We start from the raw sequence: 27,663 nt of genomic DNA on the forward strand, positions 1-27,663 counted from the left end.
TCCAGAAACAATTGCATTTCTTTTTTAAAAGTATATATATTTAAAGTTTTATATAATAAAAAGATAAACAATCAACCAATGAAGATGTAAAGCTGCAAAGTCAAAAAGTTACCAAAAAATCCCTAATAAAAAATACAAACTAAAAACTGAACACTACAACTAAGCCCCCTGCGTTGACCTGGTGAGAGTCGGAAACAAGATTCCCACCCTTATTGCATATCCTAGGGATCTCACGTGAGGCTGATTGCTGTTTGAGTTGATGAGCCAGAAGACGACTGGCCTCCTCCTCATGCTCATAAAACATACCCCTGGAGCATTGTTACTGACGCACAGGATTGCCAGTGCACACCAGCTCAAATTGGGTCTGTAATTTTATCACGTTCACCAGTAGCTATGGAGTCGGATCAAGCGAGTACTGATGGTCCACCTCTGGGATCGAGTCCACCAGCCTCTGCTGCTCCAACTTCACCATCTTCAGCATGTATGCCCCATAAAAAATAATTTCCCCCCTAATGACGACCTTAAGAGCCTCCTAAAGCGTCGAAAAAGAGTTTGAGTCTGACTTGTTTATTTTAATATAATCTTCGATAGACATTTATTGTCTGACAGCAGAGGTAGTGTTTGGTCTCTAGGGTGGGCGTTGGGTAGGACCAGACTCTTAACAGTGGATCAACAAAATGTGATATGTGATTGGAAATAACAATCACTGAGTACTCAGCCACAACCACCGAAGGGAGGAGAGCCCTACCAAAAATTTTAAAAGTAAATGCGGGAATGCGCATGATGGGCATGTGGGGAAAAAAATCCTTATTGTTCGGGTGCAAAACGTGCCAGGGATCGCCCTCACCGTCCCCCATCTGTGCTTAAAAGAGCCAAAGCCCTGGCCACCCTGACTGGGACAAGAGATTTAGGTTTGGAACAATCCCAATTTAGGGTCCAAAACACTGTTCAGGTCGCTGTCGAAAATCAGCTGGTGTGAGTCAACGTTTGGGAGAGATTTTAAAAGAGAATTGATAAAAATCATGTCATCACAGTGAAGGGCATAAACTTTAACCATTACTACCGGAGTGTTCACCAGGGAGCCACAAATAATAATATAACGACCATTGAGGTCAGCTATTATCTGAAAGAAGGAGAATTGAACTCTGTCATTAATTAAAATTGCCATGCCCCTGACCCTGCCATTAAAACTGGAGTGAAAAACCTGCCTGACCCAACCCTTATGTAACCTGGTCTGGTGCTTGACACAGAATGGGGTTTCCTGCAAGAAGACAACATCGGAGTTTAGGCTCTAAAGATGGGCAAATGCCCTCGACCATTTTACTACCTGATCATTACAGGTAACCAAACAAATTGGAGGTCTTCCACCACTCCTTAATCGGGAATCAACCATTCCCAAAGAGAAATACCAAACAAGGTACACTGAAAAGGTAAAGTAAAGACCCAAGTCGGCCACCGAGTCAAGTCAGATGACTCGACAAAGGATAACCCACAGGCACCATCTGAAAACTAACACAAATACCCCCCCCCCACCTCAACAATGCCATATTGAAACAGTAAAAAACAATCCCCTATCCCAAAACCTGCTATTAACAAAACACAACTAACTATACGCTCTAAATTCATTCTCACAGACTATTGTGAAGAGCTACAGAAAACACTCTATCTCCGCCTCTGGTAACTGACCCCTCTGTTAGCAGGAAGACTCCCGACTGGAAAGTAAAACCGTTTCGAGATTACAATGCCGCATTAGCGTTCAATTGTCACACCGAACAACGACGATGAAAAGAGGAAGAGAACAACAAATTGACAGCAAAGATAAGCAGAAAATCCTTAAATTTAATCAAAGGTATTGTGAGAACACTCAAACCCCGAACGTGAAAAAAAGTAAAATATTAAGGACCTGTCCACAGGGCTTAAAATAGATTGAAGATAGATTAAACAGTGCTTTCAAGCCTTCGAACAAAGGAGTCTGTATCTTCCAGGACATGTAAAACGTGTTCCTTTTCCCCAACAGCCCGAAGGCAAGCTGGGTAGACCATTCCAAATCTGATTCCATTTCTACACAAGGTGGCTTTCACTCTGTTGAAGGCAGCTCTTTGTTTTGCCGAGTCTGCACTCAGGTCTTGGTACAACCTGATAGAGTGGCCTTCACATTTGACATTGCGATGCTCTCTAGCCCAGTGAAGGAGCTGTTCCTTTTCCTTTAAGCTCTGAAATTGTACGATAACTGCACGGTGCAGAGCTCCAGATCGAGACTTTGGTTGCAGAGAGTGGTGGGCCCGGTCTAATTCCGTTTGTGGGGGGGGGGGGGGGGGGGGGGGGGGAAGAGATTCAACACATCCTCACCCACCATTTTGCAAAAATGCCCAAAAATATTCAGATGGGGTGCGGTCCTCCACCCCTGCGGCATTCGCAGAATACAATTTTCTGCTTCCTGGATCTATTTTCCAGGTCATTATTATGGCCTTCAATGACTTATTACATCCGACCACCGAAGTAAGATCGGCCTCTCGTGAGGTGATCCGATGATCATTGTGATCTGCTAATGCCGCTTCGTAGACTTTAATTGGCTCCATGAGCCTCGACGGTCTATGGCCACACGAATGGGGCCAAGGCCCCTTCAATCGATTTTTAAAGATCTACCGCCAAACTATGTTGGTGTTTCTCTAGTTCGCTCGCCAAAATGCTAACGAGATCCTAGGCAGTTAGTGGAATAGTCGGAAAAGGAGAACCCAACCCCACCACCTTGCAGAAAAATCCGAGGTTTCCGAATCTATCTGTAGATTTCGGCCTGGATCCTTCTGAGTTTTTTTTAGAGATTAATGTTTATCTCAAGTATCTCAAACCCATACACAGTAAATATCAATTTGAAATAATACAGGTTTCCCTAGGTTAATCCTTGGATACTCACACTTTTCTTCCTATTCCCCAGTGCACCAACCCTCCCCATGATTATGCATATGCCAGTGACACTCTGTAGCTCCTTGTGATTGCCCCCACTCCCTGCAAGCATTTCTTGGTACTTGCACACTCGGCAAGACAATTTCCCAATGCATTCACCATCTACCACTGCCATCTAGAGCACCTGCACCTCAAACCCATTGCTTCACCCCAGGAAACTATCCAATGCTTTCTTATCTTACATTTCCCTCTCCATTCCGGTAATCATCCTTGTGGTGCCATTTCTGTTTCGTTGTTTTTGGTGATTGTATTCTTCCAAAACAAATTCTAGGGCCTACAGCAATTGGAGTTCCCCATTCTTTCTTACCCAGCCTAGTGCCTATTGCCTCCACCCCCTCAGTTTCAAGCTTTGTTTTTACCCTCCAGCCTTACTGTAGATTAGCTAGCTCTCTTCTCCACTCTTTTCTCTTGCTGTTTACCACTGCAGGCTCACCTTTTCCAAATTCCTGATGAGCAAGTTTCAATGCTGTACTAGAAAAGGGTATTAATAATAGTTGTCATCTTGCTAATGCACTGGCCTTTAATGAAAGAAAATGACACATCAGCGACCTGCAGCAAGGAAGGCATGCATAAATCAGGACGTACATTTATATATTGCTTTCCACAACTTCAGCTCAAGCTAAAATGTCTTGCAGCCAACAAAGTACATTTAAAGTGCAGCCATTGTTCAACTATAGGAAGAGAATAGAGAGAAGGAAGAAAAGATTTAAAGATAGAGAGAGGTTGAGATAAAGAGTTGGGTTGCACAGAGATGCAGACAGCAAGAGAAAATGTATGACCGTTTAATACTAAAAAAACTGTAAAAGAATTTAACTATAACAGAGGAAGCAAAGCTTTAAAAAGAGGACGTCCAAGTAGGAAGACATTGAAAAAGACTTATTTTATTTTTGCTCATAAATCAGTCCGTGCCAGAGCAACTTGTATCATTTTATAAATGGTACTGAAACCACAAGAACAAATTTTTAATCATGCTCAATTTTTTCATCTACTGCCTCTTTCCACTATAGCTGAATAGCTTTCTTTTGAACAGATATCTTTTAGTTTTAAAAGAAGGATAAAAATAGCTGAACTGCATTAAAATTAGCCCCTGACAATTGCAACTAACACAACCTATTTGGGAAGCTTTATCCATCACCGGTCTCTTCATGTTGGTTGCCAGGCTGTCGTAGGGTTTAGAACAGAGAAGAAAAGGATTACTTCAAAGCCTGAAAGTGGGATGCATAACTCCTAGACTGTGCATCAGTTGTGTGACATTAAGCTGAACTTTTAAGCTATTTAGACCTTGTGAGTTACTTCAATGAAGAAGCAAAATATAGTAATGAGCCCACATCTTTTCATTTTTAGCAGTTATTTATTTTCATTTAAGACTGGCCTTTTTGCTGCTTAATCTCCATCATCCTGTGGCTCAAACTTCAGTGATATTTGTTTGCACTTAATGAAACTGCTGTTTTTTGTGTTTGAGTCTCAGTGGGACAGAATGCTTTGGTATCTAAAGAAATAAAGCTCCTTCCCTCCCCCATTTCTGTTTCTGCACTGCCACAGGTGATGAACTTGTACATCTTTTAAGGTATAGGCAGGAAGTTCCCATGAAGGGCCTTACAATATGTAGATTAGAGATGGTTACTTTGACCAAGATGGTTAACAATTCCCTTAAAGAGGGTAAGATTTTTTTAAGGTCAAAATATTTGAAATAAAACTAGCCTTCATGCATTGTCAGGCATGACTATACAGTATTAAATTTCTTGCACCCAGATACTCCAAACATTTCAGATCGTATTATGTGACCATGAGCCTTCCAAATGTTTTATATATAATTCTAACAATTGTACTTGCACTAAAAAACATTTCAGTAAGGATGCTTCAGTCCTTATTGTTTCAAAAAATAAAGGATGAATTTAGAGTAATTTCTAGTCTTGCTGACATCTAATTTTTCCTGTATCAGCTCTAGCTAGCAAGAGTAGTTGGGTTCGGCTTACTAGTTACTTACATGATCTGACTGCTACAAGAAACATGTCCGAGAAAAGTTCCCAAAATTGTATTTGTCAACCCTACTAATTGCCAGAGGAAATTTGAATTTAAAATTGCGTGAACTGATAATTTTGAAAATATCTTTCAATTACCTTTCTTCTTATTTCAGTATGTATTCCAACTGCTGCTTGTTGGGTGGGGGCGGGGGGTATTCCTTCAGCATAGGTATACTTTATGAATAGGCGATGGCATTTTGTAATAATAAAAATTCCATGGCAGTGTTAATTACTGTAGCATTAGTATTATGGTTAATAGTCATGTAGAAATTAATGAGATGTGGGGTTTTCTTTTACCGCTTTGTTGTCATATTTTAAAATCTGCCTTTTAAACACACCCACGATATTAGTGTGAGCAAAGCCTATTGGGTTCTACTGGTTGCATTTGGTATATGAGGAATCTTGGGCAAGACCTTAGATTGGAACCCCAGGATGTTAAGGGTAAGAGTGTCCTAGCAAGTTCCCAACGTCAGCAGATTTCTATTTTTTTAAATTATAGTTTGTTCACTACTACTGGTAAATTGAAACATGTTCTGCAGTATCACTGTTTTCTTTGGGTGGCTGACTGCTTTGGGAGATGGGAGAGAGGACTCCCTGGTCTGTGTTAATATTTACGTGGACTTTGAAAACCATTGTGTGATGCATAAAGTAAATTCTGAAAATATGAATACACTTATGTTAATTTTCAAAATACCATATCTCAGGCAGGCCATTTCTGGAAGGCGGTGTCAGAAACGTATACACTATTTTTGTTAGCAGTCCTTGATGTTGATTGTTACAATACATTTATCATAGATGTCATAAATTATGATCCTAAAAGCCTGCAGTGCTGCGCCATTTATTTTCTCGGAGAAAATCTTTTTCATTTGTTTGAAAGTAGATAATGAGAAAAAAAATGAGTAACGTACTCTTATGCCACAGTAGTCTCATAACAAAGACAAGTAAAAGTTTAGGCCATTCTGGAACACACTGTTGGTGAAAGTCAACTTTGGTTGGGGCACAAAATGGGCTATAGCTAATCAGTCGCACGTTACCCACTCCACGTGTTTTTTCATTGCATATACTTCAATCCAAAGCCACCATATATTTAATTGTGTTTTTTTTAATACAAATTCAAAGCACCCAATTCATTTTTTTTCCAGTTAAGGCGCAATTTAGCGTGGCCAATCCACCTACCCTGCGCATCTTTGGGTTGAGGGGGTGAGACCCACACAGACACGGGCAGAATGTGCAAACTCCATACGGACACTGGCCTGGGGCCAGGATCGAACCCGGGTCCTCAGTGCCTTGAGGCAGCAGTGCTAACCACTGTGCTTTAATTGTGGTTTTAATATTCTCTAAAATATCTTTCTTTAGGTTTCAAGAAACCTATTGAGCTGGATTCTCCATTTCCCCAGCCGCATGTTTCTCAGAGGTGCGCCGTTTGCTGGCGCTGGGATTCTCTCTTCCTGCCACTTGTCAATGAGGTTTCCCATTGAAGCCACCTTATGCTGCTGGGAAACCCGTGGGTGGGACTGCGCTGCCAATGGGTATAGAAAATCCCAACAGCCAGAGAATTCCAGCCATTGTCTAAAGGAACATAAATGGTTTTGATTTGCTTTTTACTGCTTTTTTTTTTTATAAATGTTTGCCAATAGGTTTCAAGAATATGATTTAAACCCCATAAATGTTCTGAATTCATAATTGAATTATGGTTGCGCTGAAGTGGAGATATAAATCTCTCCAGTGATCTTCACTATATATTCTGTTCAAGTACAAATTGGGCAAAGAAGTTGGAAATGTTAATAAATAGAGCTGGATCTGATATTGAGCCATATTCCCTTTTTCGTGGTTTAGAACAGTTGAGGCAGTTATGTAAGTCAGTTATTGTGTTGTATAGATTCTTATGTTTAAAATGTGAACTTACTCAAAGTTTGTTGGACATTCAAGTGATGCAATTTTAGCAGAATCACGTTTTGAGATTATTTTCAACTAGATTCCAGCTACTTAAATATGTGGCAACATCTTTGTGAAATATGAGAATGATTTAGTGGCATAATATCTAGCTTACTTTATATTCAACAGTTTCCTGTTTTACTAAGTGTAATTATGTGAGACTATAGCATTATGGGCAGACTTTCATGCAATAGTCCCAACTCCCGAGACCTTTAAAATTGGTGGGTATGACCCAAATGCAGAAGTCCCACTCCCATTTCTGGTACATCTAATTTTTGCCAATATGGGGAAGGGGACAGGGCATGAATCAAACGGGTGGGAAACCTGAACTCAGCTGGGCCATTTGAAATTCAAACAGACCCCAGTTTTGCTGTTCCAAAGTAAGCGGCATGGTGAGTCACAGGTTTTTGGAGGTGGCATAAACACTCATTTAGTGTTTAGTACCCACTGTTAAGTAATGGGTTAAGAGACATTGCAATTGGTTGTCTCATTTATGTTAAGTATCCATTAATTGACACTGATATGTAAAGGGGCTTCAGGTGGCCTCTGTCAGGTGGTGTGTTGTTAAGAGTTTTGTGCAGAGGCCGTGGAAGTGAAATAAATGGTGTTTGGTGAAAAGGAACAAGAACTTTAGACTCTTCATTTCACAGCAACTAAAACGTCTAACACCCACACAGTTATGTTTCTCACCAGGGTAACTGGATTGTAACCATGAGTGAAAACCCCTGGGTATGTTTTGGACTCCATTTCTCCTCCTCTCCAGCCAGTCTCTTCAATATTCAGTAATAGCTCCAATCATATATAGGTCTTGCATGGGTTTGTACCACAGCATGAGTGGCATTTATCTATTGGGGAACTGCTCCTTTTTATTTAAATTTACTATGTATTTAACTTACTAATTCATATATGAAGCAAATATGAATTCTTCGCTTTTTACTACGACTTGTCAACTTGTTGCATGCTTTGTAGCAAAGCCTAACCTGGGGTAAAGGTCTAACAGGCACATCTGAGCATCTGAAATTGCATTTCTTTGTTCTTGTATATTTTATCATGCATTCCTGAGATCTTTCAAACCAAACAAATATGCTTTCTTTCTTTCTGTTGTAGAGGTGGATAGAATTTCACTAGTTATCGAAAGTAATGTTTTGAAAAGTTTGTAGACGTAGTAATTTATACTTAAATAAATTATCACCTGGACATTGTGCACCAGTAATCCTATACTCTGGGAAAACTTAAATTGGCTTCTGAATCATTAAGGATAAAATACTGCAATACAGCAGAGTTTGTTACTTAATTGAGCTACAATCCACAAAACCCAAATGCAGGTGGCAACACCAGCTAATGGGATGGAGATATTACTAGATTGGTAATATTTGCATTGTGGTAAATATTTTAACTCTCAATTGTGTTCTCTAACACATTCCTGTCCCAAATATTCCCTATTCAGCTAATCATTTTAGTCCAGTAATACACCCCTACCATTACCCATCTGCAGCAAACTCTGCAACACAAATGGCCCAAACATTTGTCGGGGTACAATGAGGTAATCAGAAATGGTGTTTTATGGAAGAGCCCTTTAGCATTAGAACATGCAATATGAGGAATCCATGGCTACATTTGATTCAGTTATTTGATCATTATCTATTGAGCCGACAGTCACAAAGGTTGTTCCTTCCTCACTGAATTAGTACCATATTTTTAATGAAAAATCTTTTTGCAGTCTGGCTGTTGTAACATTTGCATATTGGTGCATTTGATTGTCAGACAATAGAGAACTGACAATGAACAATCCGTGTTATTTCCAACTGTGCTCCCAACCAGCCAGTTTCTAGTGAAGTTGGACATAATGGAGGAAGATTGCCCAAACTAGGTATCAAGACAAGAGTCTTTAGGAATCATTTAAACCCTTTACATTATGCCTGAGTGGTGCAGTTGCCAGCAGATATTTTATTTTATAGTGAGCACATCATGGCTTGTTTATTTAGGGAGATCAAAGATTATGTGCAACAGGTAGGAGAATGGAATTAGACTAAGGGCTTCTTTGAGAAAGGCACTGGTACAGAATTGATGGTTCAGGAGATCAGCTTTTATGTTATAAAATTATGGGCGATGTGTGAAAGTCTCTCTGCCCTTGGCATCAAGACAACATTTGACCAAGTCTGGCACCAAAAATTGATAGCACAATTGAAATCAATGGGAAAACACTCTGCTGTTTGGATTCATACCAGGCACAAAGGGAAATGGTGTGGGTGTTGGAGGTCAATCATCTTAGTTCCAGAACATCACTACAGGAGTTTCTCAGGGTAGTGTCCTAGGCCCAACTATCTTCAGCTTTTTAATCAGTGACCTTCCCTTCGTCACAAGATTAGAAATGGGGATGCTTGCAATGTTCAATACAATTCACGACTCCTCAGATACTGAAGCAGTCTGTGTCCAAATGCAGCAAGGCCTGGATAGCATTCAGGCTTAGGCTGATCAGTGGCAAATAATATTTGTGTGACACAAATGCTAGGCAATGACCATCTCCAACAAGAGAGAATCTAACCATCTCCCCTTGACATTCAATGTAATTATCAATGCTGAATCTCCCACGGTCAACATCCTGGGAGTTACCATTGACCAGGAACTGAACTGGACTAGCCATATGTGTCCCTCAGAGCTAGCTTGCGGCTGGGAGTTCTGTCATGCATAACTTACCTACTTAAAGTCTGTCCATCTTCTATATGGCAAAGTCAGAAGTTCAATAGAATATTCTGCACTTGCCTGGATGAGTGCAGCTCCAACAACACTCAAGAACCTCAGAGGAGCCTCGGAATTAGGCAATTCAGCCCTTCGAGCCTGCTCTGCCATTCAATCAGATCTTGGCTGATCTCTTTCTGGTCTCAGATTTGCCTCCCCACCTGTTCCCCATATTCCTTTAACCCGTTTTTTAAAATCAGAAATATACCTATCTCCTTCTTGAAACCATTTAATGATTCAAAGACTCCACTGCACTATGGGGCAGTGAGTTCCACAAATTCACCACCCTCTGCGAAAGTAGTTTTTCCTCTTCTCATTCTAAATCAACCGTCTCTCAACCTATATCTGTGACCTCTGATTCTAAATTGCCCCACAAGGGGGAATATTTGGTCTACGTTTACTTTATCAATCCCTTTTAGTATTTTCTTTACCTCAATCAGGTCCTCTCACATCCTTCTAACTCCAGCGAGTATAAGCCCAAACTGTTTAATCTCTCCTCATACGTCAAACCTTTCATCACTCGGAATCAATCTGGTGAACCTCCTCTGAACTGCCTCCAATGCCATCACAGCCTTCCTCAAATAAGGAGACCAAAACTGGACACAATACTCCAAATGTAGTCTCAACAACCTATACAATTGCAAATTCTCTACTTTTATATTCCAGTCCTTTTGTAGTAAATGCTCACATTCCATTGTCTTTTTAATTACATGCTGTACCTACATACAGACTTTCTGGAATTCATGAACAAAGACACCCAGATCCCTCTGCGCAGACACATTTTGAAGCTGCTTTCCATTTAGATAATTTGCCTTTCTATTTTTTCGGCCAAAATGAATAACCTCGCACTTATCCACATTAAACTCCATCTGCCAAATTGTGGCTAATTCTCCTAAACTATCTATATCCATCTGTAAATTCTTTATCTCCTCTTCACTGCTTCCTTTCCCAGCTCTTTTAGTGTCATCTACAAATGTTGCTATGTTACACTCTGTCCTTGCTTGCAGATCATTTATATAGATTGTGAACAGTTAAAACCTGAGGACTGACCCCTGTGACACCCCACTAGTTATAGTTTGCCAGCCAGAGAAGGACCCATTTATTCCAACTCTCTGATTTCTGTCAGCCAGCCAATCCTCAATTTAATCTGGTACTCTATCCCCAGTCCCCTGCGATCTCAGTTTCTGGATCAGTCTTTTATGTGGGACCTTGTCAAAGCCTTCTGGAAGTCTAGATATACCACATTCACAGGTTCTCCACAATCCACCTTGCTGATTACATCCTCAAAGAACTCAAGCAAGTTTGGGAAGACTGTGCAAACTCCACACGGACAGTAACTTAATGCCGGGATCAAACTCGGGTCCTCAGTGCTGAGAGGCTTGGAATGTGCAAAATTTAATTCATTCTGAGGGGCAGCAGTGAGATTAGTTTGACTCTTAATCGCCATGCCGTAATCCTAGTTATGATGATTATAAGTGCCCTTTATGGCCACTTATCTGAAATTAAAGGAAAGAAACAGGACGAGACAGAACTGGGGCAAGTGTGACAAGCTCATAAACGTATGTGAAAGTTTTAAAACGTTGTCATTCCAACCATAACACGGCTGAAGACTGAATTACCTTGTTCTTTCTGAATCTTTCCCAAGCCCCAGTTGTACAGCCTTATGCAATAGATTCTGGGAAAATCGTGTGCTGAACGTGCACACTAAAAATGTCACAATGCCATTCCAGTTAAACAGTGATATATCGTTTCTGGCACTATATAAAGTTTCAAGACTTGAAGCATTGTGCCAGTTTAATTTTATTTTCCCCAGCTGTAAGTTCTTTCCACCTTGACTTGAACTTCTGCTGAGGCTGGTTAAATAACAGATTTTTGCTTAATAAACTAACTTGTCCAGGATTTTGTGTTCTTATAAAAGAAAATTATGTTGTTGGAATCATAATTGAGAAATTGATTTGTAACATGATTTTTTTTTTAAATTCTGTCCGTCTCTTGATTTTTCTTCAACTCTAATTCAGCTTGCCCATATTTTTTTCTGCTTGTTTTCCAGTTTTACATTTGCCCAGTGCTTATCTCGCTGTCTGCTTTTTTTTATTGTCACATTTCTGGGGCTGGTTTAGCACAGTGGGCTAAATAGCTGGCTTGTAATGCAGAACAAGGCCAGCAGCGCGGGTTCAATTCATGTACTGGCCTCCCAGAACAGGCGCCGGAATGTGGTGACTAGGGGCTTTTCACGGTAACTTAATTGAAGCCTACTTGTGACAATAAGTGATTATTATTATTATTATTATTATTATTATTATTCCCTATATCCTCCCTGATTCACTTTCAATAACATCAGCCAATATTTTGAAATGAAAAATGCAAAGAATTGCTAAAGCGGCAATGAGTGTAGTACAGAAGGGATGAAATGTATGTGCTTATTAAGGTAAATTTGATATTCTCAGCTTATTAGTTGTTGCTGTTACAATTCTATTTTTGTCCAGATTTTTACACTTAAAACCTTGATTAAACTGGCTATAAGTTAACTTATGAACTAAGCTCATTTAAGGATTACTGCATTGTTATTTATACAGGTTGCAAATCTCTTATGGAAATAAACCTGAGTGAATTTCCTGTAATGAGAAATTGGTTAATAAATTTAACTATTCATATTCCAAATTTAAAATATTGCAGTGCCCATTTTGATTGTTCTAGGTGCTGCTTTTGTTTGAACAAGATTTTGGGCTAACATATCTTGATGTTAAATTTGGATTACATAACGTGTGCACGTATAATTATGCCTCTCTTATAAATTTGTCCTGTGACGTGGTGTCACTCAACTAGTTTTATTGCAGACAATGGTTACAATGCTGATCCTCTGGAAATAGTATTGAAATTGGCAATGGAATAAAGAGTACAGCTGCACTGGTAACAAACTTTTCGCATGTAGAAAATAAATTATACAAATATGCTTAGAAGTGACAACTCACTTCCAATCATATTTTGATCTATATGTTCTGAATATTCTGCTCTGGTTTCTTTCCACTGCAATGCCATTGTGCACTCTGGAACTGTTTAGAGAATTTCTGGAAGTGATGGTAAGCTCCCTTTAAAGAAAAATCTTTATTGTGCAAACTAATTCTCGGTTGTGGAAACATATCTAATTGCCCTTTGCTTGATGCCTGAAAGCATCGTAAGAGATCAGACAGCAGGCGGCTTTTATGCAGCGGGTGCTATGAGAAAGTGCAGCATAAGAGCAGTCAAGATAAGAGCTTGGCCTCAATGTATTTAGTTTAGAGTTCAGAGAAATTGTTCAAAAGCAAAGTACTTGAAGTTTGAACCAAAAGCCAGACGTAGCCGACAGTTTAATCCCATGTATGTTTGGCTGGGAGGCGTTCGACTGTTTAACATTTAAACATAGGGAGCCCTGGTTGTTTGGGAGATTAAGGATTTGGTGCCTGACTGTAATGATGGGGGGTTAGATAAGATTACTATGCCTACAGCAACCTATCATTTGCCTCTCCCTATAAATCCTGTTGATGGGAAGAAACAAAACTATATCTATGTTTCATTGTGTTGATCCCAATATATAAGAGATGGCCTTCTGGTGCCAGAAGAAGTGCAGGGCTGGGCCCACTCTTAATCATGTTATTTGCTTCAAATGATGTTTTGGAGTGATGGCCTCTATTTTCAGTTATTATGATAAAGTTGCTGTTTTTTAAAAAATAAAACAAATGTTAAGCATTTTCTCCATATTTAGCCTGTGTGTTGGCAGTGCACCACTGCTGTCTATAAGCAAGAGTCATTGAGTCATTACTGCACAGAGGAGGCCATTTGGCCCATCAAATTCAAGAGGATAGATCTGCAAATTGCTCTACAGTTGAAAACAATGTTCCTGTATAATGGGTTTATAATTTTGGACAAATGCATAAGAGCCAACTGCCAACAATCTTTTTTTTGTTGTTTTGTCTAAATTTGGCTAAAAATTGATTTCAACAGACTGACTTGATTGATGCAAATTTAAATGACAAGCATTCCTGGGATTTAAACTGTTGATCTTCTATCGAATGCCACTACTGTTTGATAGTATACGGGAGAGTCATGCAATATGCTAGGGAAAATTTTTTTTTTTAAAAATTGCAGATGGTGGAAATGTAAAACAAAAACAGGAAGTAATGGAAACCAAATATATCAGTCCGCATTTCTGGAAAGAGCAGGCATATTTCTGTTCCGGGTGTCAATATGAATTCTAGAACAGGTCTCGCATTCAATTTTGAATATTTGTGTCTTGCATTAGTGGATGTCTTTGTCCACTTTACATGGTCAGTCCTTATTTTCAGTTGCATCCTATCACGGAGCATCAGGATGATGAACAGGGCCCAAAGCTTCATTTTCAAAATGTAGCTACTGGTTACCAATTGGAACTATAGGTTGGTGATAAAAGTAGCTAAGATAAAGTGGATTTTTTTTAGTGGCCAATCTTTTTGGTTTAGAGTTATGCAATATGCAGTATAAATTGCAACAAAAGCTAAAACAGTATATATCTTGGCAGGTGCTCCTCAGGGCAGTGTCCTCGGCCCAACTCCTTCTTCAGTTACTTTTCTTATACTGTTAAGGTCAGAAGTGGGGATGTTTGCTGGTGATTGTAGTGTATTCAATCTATTTGCAATCCTCAGATAATGAAGCCGCCCTGCCCTCGTACAGCAAGGCTTAGACTACAATCAGGCTTTGACTGATAAGTGGCAAGTAATACTTGTGACACACAGATGCCAGTCAATGACCATCCCTAGATGACCCAACCACCTCTCGGTGAACGTCATCAGTATTATCATTGTTGAATCCCCAGGAACCTGTGAGTCACCATTGATCCAAAACCTAACCAGACAAGCCATTTAAATATAGTGCTTAGAAGAGCAGGTTGTAGGCTGGGTATTCTGCAGTATGTGACTCATCTCCTAAATCCCCAAAGCCTATCCACCATCTACAAAGCACAAGTCAAAATGTAATGCATTCATCTAGGCAATCATCCGATTGCCTAGATGAGTGCAACTCCAACAACATTCAATTGGCACCCTATTCACCACTTTAATTGCCCACTCCCTCTACCACGGGCACACAATGGCAACAGCAGCAACTTGCCAATGAATTTTTAAAAAGTTATACACTAAATGATCTGTGGTGATGGTTGAGGTGAGTCAGAAAATACCATACAATGTTTTATAACGTGGGGTGCTATGCTGTGTAACACACATAATTATCATTGCCACTGATTTATGATCACTGATTTAGTCATATTCTACTTTGTTCTGAGAGAATTAGTCACATTTTGGGAGTTGAAAACTAAATCGGTGGTCTTGATCAGTTCAACGAGTGTACGTATTTTCTAAGTATCCCATTATTTTGTATTTATGTAATATTTTATCCCTTAGTATTTTTAAAACCAAACGAAGTAAGATTGTAAGACGTAGGTAAATACCTTTTGTTTAACTAGTACCAAACAGGCAAGGTGTCAGGGTTTAGCAGTGGTTTTGGGGGGTTGTGGTGGTGATAGTGGTAGGTGATTGGAATGCAGCAGTTGTTGCTTTGGGGACAACATTCGTGTGAGGATCATGGATTTGGGAGCTCTGTAATTTAGCAACATAATAGAGGGGAATCCTGTGATTTGGTAAAAACCTCGGTGGTCAAATATGGGTTTGGTTCCCAGGAATTGTCAATGGGGATGACAAAGGTCCGATACCATTGTTGAAGAGCAGGTACCTGGGTTCGACAGCACTTGAGTGTCGTGCTGTTGTATAAGAATTGAAATCTTGCTTTATGATTGATTACGAGAAAAATACTGTTTTCTTTAGATAAATATCACAACTGCATAAATATGCAGAATTCACTGTGTCTGCCTCAGTAGAATAGTAAATAAACAGCTATTTGAATAAAATTATTTTTTGTTTTTAAACAGTAAAATTCAATCAGCAATCTTTGTATCAAAAATAACCATATACGGTTTCAGCAGGAATTAATTAGTAGCTGGATTAATGAATATTTTGTAAGCATTGTTTAAATGTAATGGGACACTGTCTCTTCATCTTTCAGCTTGATTTCTTTTTTGTAATACAAATTGGAGTTAATAACTTTATTTAAAAGTTTAGTTGAAAGCCGACTCAAATTCACCATCCATTTTGTAAACACTTTCAAAAAGACAACTTGAAATACTGTTTTATGCAAAACACAATTTAACTTCAAATGTACCTTGTTTATAACTTGAACCAGTTACCACTGGGGTGCACTCATTATAGTCTGAGAGTTTGAAGTGAGTTTCTGCTTATTTCTTTCATGTACAATAATGAGGGATAAGAATAGACACAAATGTGATTAACTCCGTTTTCAGTGCTGTAAACCTCTGTGGCTGAGTCTTCCGAAACAGATGATGTTGTTGTGTACTTAGATCTGAGACCTCCCAGCTGCACCTCACTTGATATTTACAGATGAGGTGGCCATTTGGGCAATTTAATTTCTCCATCAGAACAATCTTATATTTCCCTTCCCAGCCTCCCCTCCCCCCACCCTCACACCCTCACGTAGTTGTTTCTTAAATTATTCCAGGGTTTTTAAACCTCTTACCACCCTGATAGCAAATCCATTTGAAGTCTAGATCACTGAGTGAAGAAGCTTTTGATATCATTCCTAAAGTTGCATTTCACTTATTTGAATCTGTGTCTACTTGTTCTACTTCCACAGTTTAATTTAAAGTAGTTTTCCTGATTATCCGTTTACCTACCATTTACAATCTTAAAAATCCCGATACAATCAGTCTCAGGTGCCTCCTTTCAAACTTGTAAAGCCCAAGTTTCTGCCCAGACTCTGAGGTATCACCATCAATAAATGCCCAGTTTTCTACTCCTACAAAGTTACCGTTTACCACAAGGCCCCAAAGCTACCCAAACATAGCACCAACATAGCTATTCTTATAATAATAATTTAGTGTCACAAGTAGACAATGAAGTTACTGTGAAAAGACCCTAGTCGCCACATTCCGGCGATGTTCGGGTACACAGAAGGAGAATTCAAAATGTCCAAATTACCTAACAGTACGTCTTTCGGGACTTGTGGGAATGGAGCCTGGGACCCTGGCGCTGTGAAGCAACAGTGCAAACCACTGTGCTACCATGCCGCCCCGCAACTTGTGTTCAAGTTAAAAACCACAAGTTAAAAGTCACAGACCTACTCTCACACTATCCCTCTCACACACTCTGTCTCACACACACACTCTCTCTCTCTCTCTCTCTCTCTCACACACATTCTCTGTCCACACACACACTCTGTCTCACACGCACTCTATGCATGGCTAATAACCTCTACGTATCTGTCAGTATGAAACATGTTGCACCACCATCTTCTGTCTCTCCAGAGTTTTGAAAAAGACAATAAAGGAACATATCCAACTCAATAATTTCTTATTTTCCAAGCAGAAATGGGCAATCATGTTATTTGATGCTCAGAACAAATGTTGAAGCCCTAGATTGCTTTGTAAAAAATACTCAGTGTGTCATCAGTCCTAATGAGTCAGTGATCCTTCTAATACATTGTTTATTATGCAGTGTAACTGAAAGAATTCCACAGAGATCCTATAGTGCACTAGCTAAATCTGCGCCGGAAAAGCATCTTGCCGCGGCACAGTGTGGCCAGTGAAAGCCGGGAGACCCCGCTTCCGGGATCCACCCGGCTTGCAATGCCTCGTGAGGTTCAATGCAATCTCCCGAGCCGTTGCAAGGAGAATCCCGCCCACGATGGGCGGGGTCACTTTTTGGCAAATCTGCATATTAGAGCAAGGCAATAAGCCTTACTCTAATGTGCAGATTCCCAAGGTACCTGAGGTTTTGGGACTCAATCCCTTCACCTTGGGTGAGCGCCATTTGGTACTGGTCCCGACAAACGGGGACCAAATGGATCCCCGTCGAGTTCACGGGCCCAGTACAGAGCAGGGCAGTTTTCTCAGCCCTACAATTGTGCAACACTTTGTCAGCACCACCGGTATGCTGGGGAACATTCAACAGCTGGAATAACCATCTGTATAAAGTCTGAACTCTGAGACTTTTTAAAAATGGGGTTTAAAATGGCGTTGATTAATGTGCGAAGCATTAAAGACACTTTGCGGTGTGTAGCCGCACTCAGTCACCTGGCCAACGTGAAAGCTGACCTACTGTTCCTGCAGGAGTGTGGGATTCCGCACCTCAGCAACTACAGGCGCTGGTCGAGCTGGTGGTCCCACGGGCCATCCATCTGGTCAGGAGGAAACGATTGTCGTTCCTCCGGCCTGGGTATTCTGCTGCGGGGAGGCAACTTCACCATCTACGATGTTAAGGAGGTGGTGGGCGGGCGCCTCCTCGTTGCAGATGTCAAATAAACAAACGCTCCTCTCAGACTCATTAATGTGTCCGCCCAGGCCGCAAAGAGTGAGCGGCTGGCAGTCCTTCAGCAACTCCCACTGCTGTTGGCCACCTCCATGCCGGTCATTCTGGGCGGTGACTTCAACTGCATCATCGATGCGGCTGGACGATCCGGCAGAGCCGACAGCAAACTAGACGCTACGTCCAGACTCCTGATGGAAACGGTAAAAGACGCCAAGCAGCTCGACGTTTTCAGCAACCCTGCAGACGGAGCGCAACATAGATATACATGGTCACGGCCAGGCGGGTCCATCTGTTCCAGGATACGTTTCTTCTTTGTGTCCCGTGCTTTCACGGTCAGGTCCACCGATGTCAAGCCGGTGTTCTTCTCTGACCACTGTCTCCTACTGGCCGGCTGCCACCTGCAGGAAAACCAGGGGGCGGGCAGGGGGACATGGAAGCTGAATGTGAAACTGTTGACTTCAGAGAACCTCAAGGAACTTAAAAGGGATTACAAAGGTTGGAGAACCGTGAAACCCCTCTTTGAGTCACCATATCTCTGGTGGGAAGCAATCAAGGGGAACATCAAAAGGTTTTTCATCCTCAAAGGTGTTCAGAAGGTGAGAGAGACGAGGGGCCATGTCCAGACTCCAGAAAAGTATGCAGAATTTGCTCCATCTGCAGTCGATGGGGGTTGATGTCAAGGAGGATCTTCAAGAGGTGAAGAGCCAGCAAGCCTCGCTCTATACCTTGGAGGCCTCCAAGGCTATCTTCCGTTCCAGAGTCCGCTTCGTGGAGCAGGATGAAACGTGCTCGCTCTTCTTCTTCCAAAAGGTGCACAGAGAGACCTGTGATCAGCAGCCTGAAGGAAGAAGATGGCTCTGTAAAGTCATCGCAGTCTGACATCCTGAGGATCAGCCAATCCTTTTATGCCAGACTGTATGATCTGAAGCCAACAGATAGCATGGCTTCGCAGTCTTTCCTGTCGTCTATCACGGAGGTCTTAGACGACAGCGAGCGGGAAAGCCTGGACAAACTGCTAACTCTGGATGAGCTGACAAAGGCCGTAAAGTCCTTTGAGATGAGTTAAACTCCCGGAAGCGACGGTTTACCGGCTGAGTTGTATTCAACTCTGTGGGACTGGATGGGCCCAGACCTGCTGGAAGTGTACGAGAGTATGCTTCTGGACGGCAGCATGTCAGAATCCATGAGGAAAGGCATCATCACCCTCATCTACAAGCAGAAGAGGGAAAGGGAAGATATTCAAAATTGGTGACCCATTTCACTGTTGAATGTGGATTATAAAATTCTAGCCAAGGTAATCGCCAACCGGGTCAAGTCTGCTCTGGAGTCGGTGATCCACTCTGACCAGACCTGTGCTGTACCCGGCAGGAAGATCTCTGATAGCCTCGCACTACTCAGGGATACGATCGCCTACGTGCAGGACAGGAGGGTGGACACCTGCCTCATCAGCCTTGACCAGGAGAAGGCTTTTGACAGAATATCGCACACCTACATGATGGATGTGCTCTCCAAAATGGGGTTTGGGGAGGGAATTCGCAATTGGATCCAACTGCTCTACACAAACATCTGTAGCGCAGTCTCAATCAATGGGTGAGAATCAGAAGGTTTCCAGATCAAATCGAGTCAGGGAGGGCTGCCCCCTCTCCTCTGCCCTGTTTGTGTACTGCATAGAATATTTTGCCGAGTCCATCAGGAAGGATCCGGGTATAAGAGGAGTGACGATCCCAGGCAGCGGAGGCGCTCAAGTCAAGGCCTCCCTGTACATGGGCGACGTCACCGTCTTCTGCTCAGATCCCGTGTCGGTATGCAGGCTCTTGAACGCCTGCGACCAGTTTGAACTGGCCTCGGGAGCCAAGGTAAACCGCGGCAAGAGCGAGGTCATGTTCTATGGTAACTGGGCCGACCGGTCCTTTGTCCCCTTCACCGTCAGGTCAGATTACCTGAAGGTGCTGGGGATATGGTTCGGAGCGGCTGGGGCGTGCACCAAAAATGGGAGTAGCGCATCGCCATGGTAAGACAGAAATTGGGCATGTGGGAGCAATGTTCCCTCTCCATTGCGGGCAAAGCCCTGGTCAGCAGGTGTGAAGTACTCTCGGTGTTGCTGTACGCGGCGCAGGTCTGGCCCATTACCCGACCCTACGCCGCAGCAGTCACCAGAGCCATCTTTAAGTTCATCTGGAGATCCAAGATGGTCCGTGTCCGAAGGGACATCATGTACAAATCTCTCGATAAGGGAAGGAGAAACATACCCAACGTCTCCCTCATCCTGATGGCCACCTTTGTGTACAGCTGCATCAAACTGTGCGTGGACCCCCGGTACGCAAACACCAAGTGTCACTACGTACTGAGGTTCTACCTGTCCCCGGTGTTACGAAGGATGGGTCTGGCCTCATTGCCGCGGAACGCTCCAAGTAGTTGGACCGTGCCGTATCACCTGTCCCTCGTGGAAAAATTTATTCAGAAAAACACCTTTGACCACAAGGCAATGAAGCAGTGGTCTGCACGTAATGTCCTCGAGGCCCTTAGGGAAAAGGAGACTGGATGATGTTGGATGGTTCCCTGAGCAGACTGTCAGAGTCATCTGGCAGAATGCCTCATCACCAGAACTGTCAAACAAGCACCAAGACCTAGCTTGGCTGGTGGTGAAAATGGCCCTCCCCGTCAGATCCTTCAGGCACACCCGAAGTCTCAGCGTCGTCGCACGCTGCCCTCGGACTGGCTGCGGGGGAGATGAGATGGTCTCCCAACTTCTTGTGGAATGTGCCTTTGCAAAGAAGATCTGGAGAGAGATGCAGTGGTATTTGTCAAGGTTCATCCCGAGCAGCTCTGTGACACAGGACTCTGCTCTACGGACTGTTTCCAGGGACACACACCGAGACAAACATCAACTGCAGCTAGGGGATCATCAACTCGGTGAAAGACGCTCTTTGGTCTGCCCGAAACTTGCTGATCTTCCTGACTTGCTGAGTACAAAGAATTGTCCTCGACCGAGTGTTGCAGGCTGGCACATTCCAAGGTCCAGGACTACGTGCTGAGGGACGCACCAAGCTTGGGGCAGCTGCCGCCAAGGTGCAATGGGGAAAGGCCACTGTGTAAGGTCTTCCAGCAAATGTACACCGAGGGGCGGGTAACAGTGTAAAACCACTCCGTCTGGGTCATTAACACTCCAATGTATAAAAGAAACATGACGATGTAAATATTCAAGAAAGAATTGTAACGTAAACAGGGAAATGTGTGTAATGTAATCCCTATTGAAGGGAAGAAAGTCAAGTGAATATGTAACTTTGGAGGAAATGCAGTTATAACAATTTAAAATGTTCTGTAATGTTTATTAGAGATTTTATGAATAAAGTATATTTTGGGGGGGAGAAACAGGGACCAAAATGGAATACTACTTGTGAGGGTCTTCAAGAGGATTGGAAGGCTCCAGCTGCATGCCCTTTGGGCAGGGTGGTGCCCTGGCACTACTGGTGCCACCTGGGTACCCTGGCAGAACCAGCCTGGCAGTACCATCTCGGTGCCATCCTAGCACTGCCAAAGTGCCCAGGTGGCACTGTTAGCTGGGTGTTAGAGGATGCTGGGGGAGAGGGGCCAGGGGACGCTCACATGTTGCGTTCTGGCTGGGGGGAGGTCCAGTTTTTTTTTTGTGGGCCTCGGAGATTGGGATGCCATTTAAAAATGATGTCCCGATCTCTCGCTACAACAGAGAGTTCCGGCGAGCAGAGCTATGTGTGGCCTCGGCCGATCGTTCCCCATTTAGGCTCCTTATTCAACACGAATAGTGTTGAATAGCGGCTAAACACACTCGCTAGGTGACTTTGTTCCCTTTTTGGGAAGATCACCCTATATCTATGGAAAGGATTGTCGCATTTTCAAATTCTGCCTGCTTGGCTAAATTAAAAAGGCCAGTAATCAGGTTAACAAAATATTGTTGTCAGACCACATGAAACAATATTGGTTGATTTGAACCAAAGGACAGGGCTGTTGTTTGGCTGCAGAGGTAGGACCAGAAGTGGCAAAAGACCAAAATTGGATCCCTGAGCACCAGGCCAGCTGCCCAAATGGGTCCCAGCTCCTAGTGATTTTGGAAGGTAAATCAGGACCTGTACACTAGGAGTCGAGCAAAACACGTCAGTCCATCAAATCATCATGCAAATGAGCCACCTCAGAGTTGGTTAAAAAGCAGAAAGTGTTTTTGTTTTGTCAGCTCAAAAACCATGAAGCATCGCGACCATGTCCTTGAGTGGAAAGTAGCATTGCAGCACAGTCAGTCATGGTAAAGGGCCTATTTAATATCATTGCATAAAAGGAAGAGAGCTCGTGAAGGTGAAGAGGTTGTATAAGAGCTAGCTCTATAGGCACTCAAGCTATTGAAGGGGGAGTGACCCAACAGGGATTAGTAAGGCATACAAGTGTCGCCGAAGGATGCATATGTTAAGGCAGATGATGTCAGAGTCGTGTGCCCTGATGGGGGACCTCGTCCATTGTTGCCTCTTGCATCAGCACACCTGATGTGGCCATGGCACTGAACCTGCTTTGCCTCGGTGTCTTTTCAAGGGGCAGCAGATGACCTCACAGACATCTCTCAATCAACTGCCCATAATAGGTGCTGTTTGATAGCAATTACACAGGCACAGAGACGTGTGAACTCCTCGCGTGCAGAGGGTTATCAGCTACCCCATGTGGTGACCAATGTACCAGCAGATCAGCCAGGGACATTCATTAATAAGGCGGATTTCCACTCTCTCAACATGTAAGCAACCAACAGAAGGGTATCATCCAGGTCAGTGCATGGTATCCTGGTAGCTGCCACGACTTCTTCATGTTTAGGCAATTGCAGATGCTGTAGCTGTTCATGCCACCGGAGAGATTATGTAGATCATTGCTTCTCTTGGGCAGACTCTGTCTCACCATCACTGACTTTCTGATGGGCTGCCACCCTGGCAACGTCAAAGGCCTCATCCTCCATTGACATTAGAATTGCAAAGTGGTGCACTCCACCACCTGATGAACCCTTTCCCTGGAGTTGTGAGCTTGTTTCTCCTCAGAGTGGAGAACAAGAGAGGTAAGATCATGTTGCCCTCATTCGCCATTTTCAATGGCTCAGACATGTGATTTCAGTACCTTTAGTGATGTCAAATCTTCAAGTGATGGTAAAGTGATATGTTCCACTGGCTTTACTGTGCTCTGGGGCACACACCTTTTTAATGACCTGGCACCAATCAGGTTGCTCAGCTTGTGGGTAAATTGGTCAGTACAGAACTGGAGTCTTGTCATGTAGCTGTGACGCTGCCACTCTTCAGTCTGCCATTGAAAGGCTTGCAGCATTATATCCACAACCTATTGACAATGCTGTGGCTGCTTACTTCATGTGCAACCTCCAGCCATGCCTGCTTCATTGGCTGGCTGGTCCCCTATTTCTGCTTTCTGGGAATAGTATGCTCAACTGTTCAGTCACTGCCACCAGAAGAACCTCAAGGCAGGTGACTGAAAATCACAGGGCTGCCCTTGCCTGGGGGCCTGCTTGCTGGTGGCCTGTTGCTCTGCTCTCTCCTCCATTCTTAACTTACTGTTCGCACAAAAATGAATGCCCTTTAAGTTCATCCTTTAAATCAACTCCTCACTGTGTCCGCCATCCCTAATTGGACAGCAAATGTGCTATCTGGCAATTAACTGGCCATTTCGCTAAAATTTCTCGAGTTTATAAAGTTGTATAAAGTTTTCAGAGGCATACGTATCTTACACAAAGTAAGCTGCATGCTAAGACAATAACTGTTGACTCCTTGACTGTGAAGGGGTATCAGAATGAATACCCGCTTGTGTGCACTTTACATCTAAAGATACACTTTCCAGAAGAATCTGCATTCATGAATAGGAACAGCTGATTTTCTCCCTGACTCTCTTCCCCCCCCACCCTGTGTTCTTTCTTCCCCCCCCCCCCGGTGTTCCTCCTCCCCCCCCCCCCCCCCCCCCCCCCAACCCGACATGCCCCTCCCGAAATGAAGCCTACTGGCATGGAAGCTAAATGTAGTGGCATATTACAGCAGCAAGTTTGCTAAAGGCTATCTTTTAAAAATATGATATCCATGCAAAGTGTAACGTCCAATGTAATTTTGATGTCACTGATATCCTTAAAACAAAACTCGTGACTGTACCAAATTATCTTAGATCTATTTATACTTCTGGTGAACTTTTGTGCTCCCCTGCAAGAACTTGCTCAAACTTACACTGGAACACCTACCCATCAATTATGCACACAGACACTACACTTGGTGAAAGCTGCAGTGGTCACTTTGGTGGTTCAATGATTTCATATTGGTGGGTAGCACACCAGACAGAAATGGAGTAACGGTAGAATGTTGTCAACTGCAAGAGCCTACAGCTTTATTCTGAGACTGTCCTGTGCACCAAAGAGCATAGTCAAAGGATTGAAAACCTAACAAAAAAACTAAGTAGCATCCATAAGTGATGAAACCAAATCTCATGATAAGCTTTATTTCCTATTGTACTTGTAAGACAGTATTTTGAAGAGTATGTAAGTAGAGTACCTCAGTCCTGTAGCCAGTGGACATGCCAACCCCGATTTGTGGTCAGTGGCCAGAGAAGAGCACTCTGACAGGAATTTCCCATTTCCCAACGGGAGTTTAAATCTGGCACCAACTTAATGGACATCTTGGTACACAGCAGCAGTGATGTCAGCAAGCAGGCAGACAACCAATCAAATTGAAGTATTTACACCAGAAAGTTAACCAGCAAACCAGAAAGTTAAAAGCACCTACAATCCTTCACACTTAATTTAAATTTTCAGGCAGTGAAATAAATGTACGATGATATTAAGCTTGAAGCTAAAATAGCCATAAAACATTTTGAATTGTTTGTTTTAAACTTTGTGGATTTTTTTTCATTGTTTCAAAATTTAATATTCCACAAATATAAAATTCGCTTTTCAGAGCCGGTAATGTTGTTTAGCAGTAATAATGAAATTAAAGCACTGATAAAACCCAGTTACACCTCATTCAAGAAGATGTAACATTTTCAAGGTTTTTACGGTGAAACTAACAGTGTAGAATTAGAAGTTTTAGCCAACTTATGATTGTAATGGAGACAGGGCTTCCCAAATTAGGGTTGCAAGCTCTGCGGCAGCAATGGCAGCCACAGAGCTCCATCTGAATGGTAACAGCAGCAAGGCCCCTTTAAATCCTGGTGTTTTTTAATGGTGGGCCTGGCCTAAATGGCATATGCTTGCTCCAGAAAACCCACAGGAAAGGTAAGTTTTGAAAAATGTGCAGTATCAAAAACTCTGTCCCCCCAACTCCCCTCGCCTCCCCCACTTTCACAGCTCCCACTGAAAGGCAACAGCATTTTGAAGCGTCGAGTTGGGGTCCCAGTGGGAAGGCCCGTGAAGGAGCTAGAATTACTGAACAACTTCTGCATTGTTCTTTGCATATCAGTTTCAACAGAGTAATGGCACTGAACGCCAACAGTTTCACCAGATTACCACAGTGTATTACATGCTATTAAATCTTTTCATGACCATTTCAAAAAGCTCTATACAATAGTTTGAGTGAGTGTGTATGAAACACATTTATCACTATTGTGAATCAACATACAAAGTTGGTGTGTTCGTTTCTTATTGTGTATAAAATCCAGAATACATTTTGATGCTATCTGGATTATATCTAAGGCATTCATGTTGGTTACTTTCTAATCTGTGTTATGGATGCTGTAAATTTAATATCACAGCATCTATTGTGATTTCTTATGAATTGTTCCAAGGATAAAAATGAGTATGTTCATTTTAAGAAGAAAAGGTAAAGAATTAGATTCTGGTATCAAGGTAAAGATTATTGATAACTTTTGTTAAATATATGTTGCACACAAAAAATAGAACAATTGTTAGGAATTACACATAGGCCTAGTATCCTCTTGTTTGTGTTTCATTTATAAGCTGTAGCAGCTCCATGAAGTTTGTTTAAAATATACAAATTGTATTTTTCTTTGTCTAGGAAGTATCAGAAGGAAGTGAAGGTGCGTTTGAAACTTGTTGATCTAGAGCTGACATCGCGCTTTCTTGGGGCCAAGACAGACACAACACTGCTGGAGGCAGAAGCTGCACTCCTGGGGTTGCTGGACAGCAAGGATTCAAAGCAAAGAGAGTGAAAGTTATAAGTAATGACCTGGTGTGATTTTTGTGTCCACAAATAATATGTATTTCTTAACTATTTTTAAAAAATAAAATAAATGATATGGTGCATTTTTTTGTGTGTTTGTCAATTCAAAACCTGCACGCACACATTTTCATTGGTACAGCTTAAAAACAACAAAAAGAGATATGTAGTCAAAGCTTTTCACCTTGCACGCATCAGAACAGTCCACAAAAATACCAAGTGTAAAGGGATCAATTTAGACTGCATAAGAACAGATTGCTGATTGGTTGGTAAGTCGACTCTGGTCGAGGCATTGCCATGGAGAATACACCAGGGGCCAGCTAACCGCCGAGCTTTTGTTTGAATACAAACCAGGCAGTTTGACTCTGATTGGTCAAGGCATTTCCATGGGGAATGAACCAAGGAATGGCTGTTCTCCCAAGCTTTTGTTTATTTGAAAAAGGCACAATGCGTGGATATGCGTCTTCTGTCTGCAAAGTAGAGGGCCCCGAATGTGAATATATGTAGCTTCCAGCATGTCTAAGTGAGCCACACAGTGAGCCTGACTGATGATCTTAAATTGGTAGCCAGTGTAATTCTTAGCACAGTTTGAATTGTTTTAGCAAGTGTTGCACAGTTGTGAAAGCACATCAAATGTTGAGCACTATGGGGTGGATTCCCCGCGCTGGTAGCAGAGTTCATGATACAGCGAAGAACCACCTGTTGGGCAAAAAATGGGATCACTGCCTTTCCAATGGTCCAGTCTCCCATCAGCGAGATTTGTACCATTTCTACCCAATTAATGGGCTGGAAGCCCGATTCTCCACATTTCAGTTATGCTCCGGCCGACGCGACCAAGATCATGTGGGCCTGGATTTGTGCAAGTAATTTTAAGCATGGCCCTGACACGGTGGACCCCATTGTGGGTCACGGGGGTAAGTATGTAACATAGGTTCCCCTAAGTCCATCAGAGGTGTGTCCCCCCCCCCCCCCCACAATGCAAATCAGACACCCACCCCCATATCAGAGACCCACCCCCATACCAGAGACCCACCCCATATCAGAGACCCACCCCAGAGCAGCGGGGACACACGATAAAAGAGTGCGAGGAGAACGGCGGGGACGCTGAAAGAGCGTGAGGAGAGCGGCGGGGACACAGGATAGAAGAGCGCGAGGAGAGTTGCGGGGCCACAGGATAAAAGAGCGCGAGGAGAGCGGCGGGGACACAGCTGCCGGAGAAGCGGCCTTCAGATTTTCGGCGGGAGCAGTGGGCAGGGGTCTGTCGGGAAGGTAAGTTTTCCTCTCTAAAAACTTACCTTGAAGAGTGACATCACTGCAAAGCAGTGACCTGATTGGCTGGTAAGGAAAGTGCTCCAATTAGCAGTAGCTGGGAGAAATGTAACTCTTTGTGTGTTGGTAAGTATTGTGATTGGTAAGTAAAATCTTTATTCCTTTCACTTATTCATT

The 27,663-nt window shown here is 42.6% G+C and overlaps 1 protein-coding gene across 1 annotated transcript in view; it reads left to right on the forward strand.

The window, feature by feature from the left end:
- The window catches only part of tpd52 (tumor protein D52), a 324,801-nt gene extending 298,498 nt beyond the window's left edge, over positions 1 to 26,303 (forward strand). The window contains exon 7 of the mRNA XM_072467502.1: positions 26,056 to 26,303. Coding sequence (XP_072323603.1) covers positions 26,056 to 26,209 — 154 coding nt within the window. The 3' untranslated portion in view covers positions 26,210 to 26,303. The remainder of the gene's footprint in view (positions 1 to 26,055) is intronic.
- The last annotated feature ends 1,360 nt before the right edge of the window (positions 26,304 to 27,663 follow it).

Source organism: Scyliorhinus torazame, chromosome 11 (assembly GCF_047496885.1).
Source record: "Scyliorhinus torazame isolate Kashiwa2021f chromosome 11, sScyTor2.1, whole genome shotgun sequence".
Lineage (NCBI taxonomy): Eukaryota > Metazoa > Chordata > Chondrichthyes > Carcharhiniformes > Scyliorhinidae > Scyliorhinus > Scyliorhinus torazame.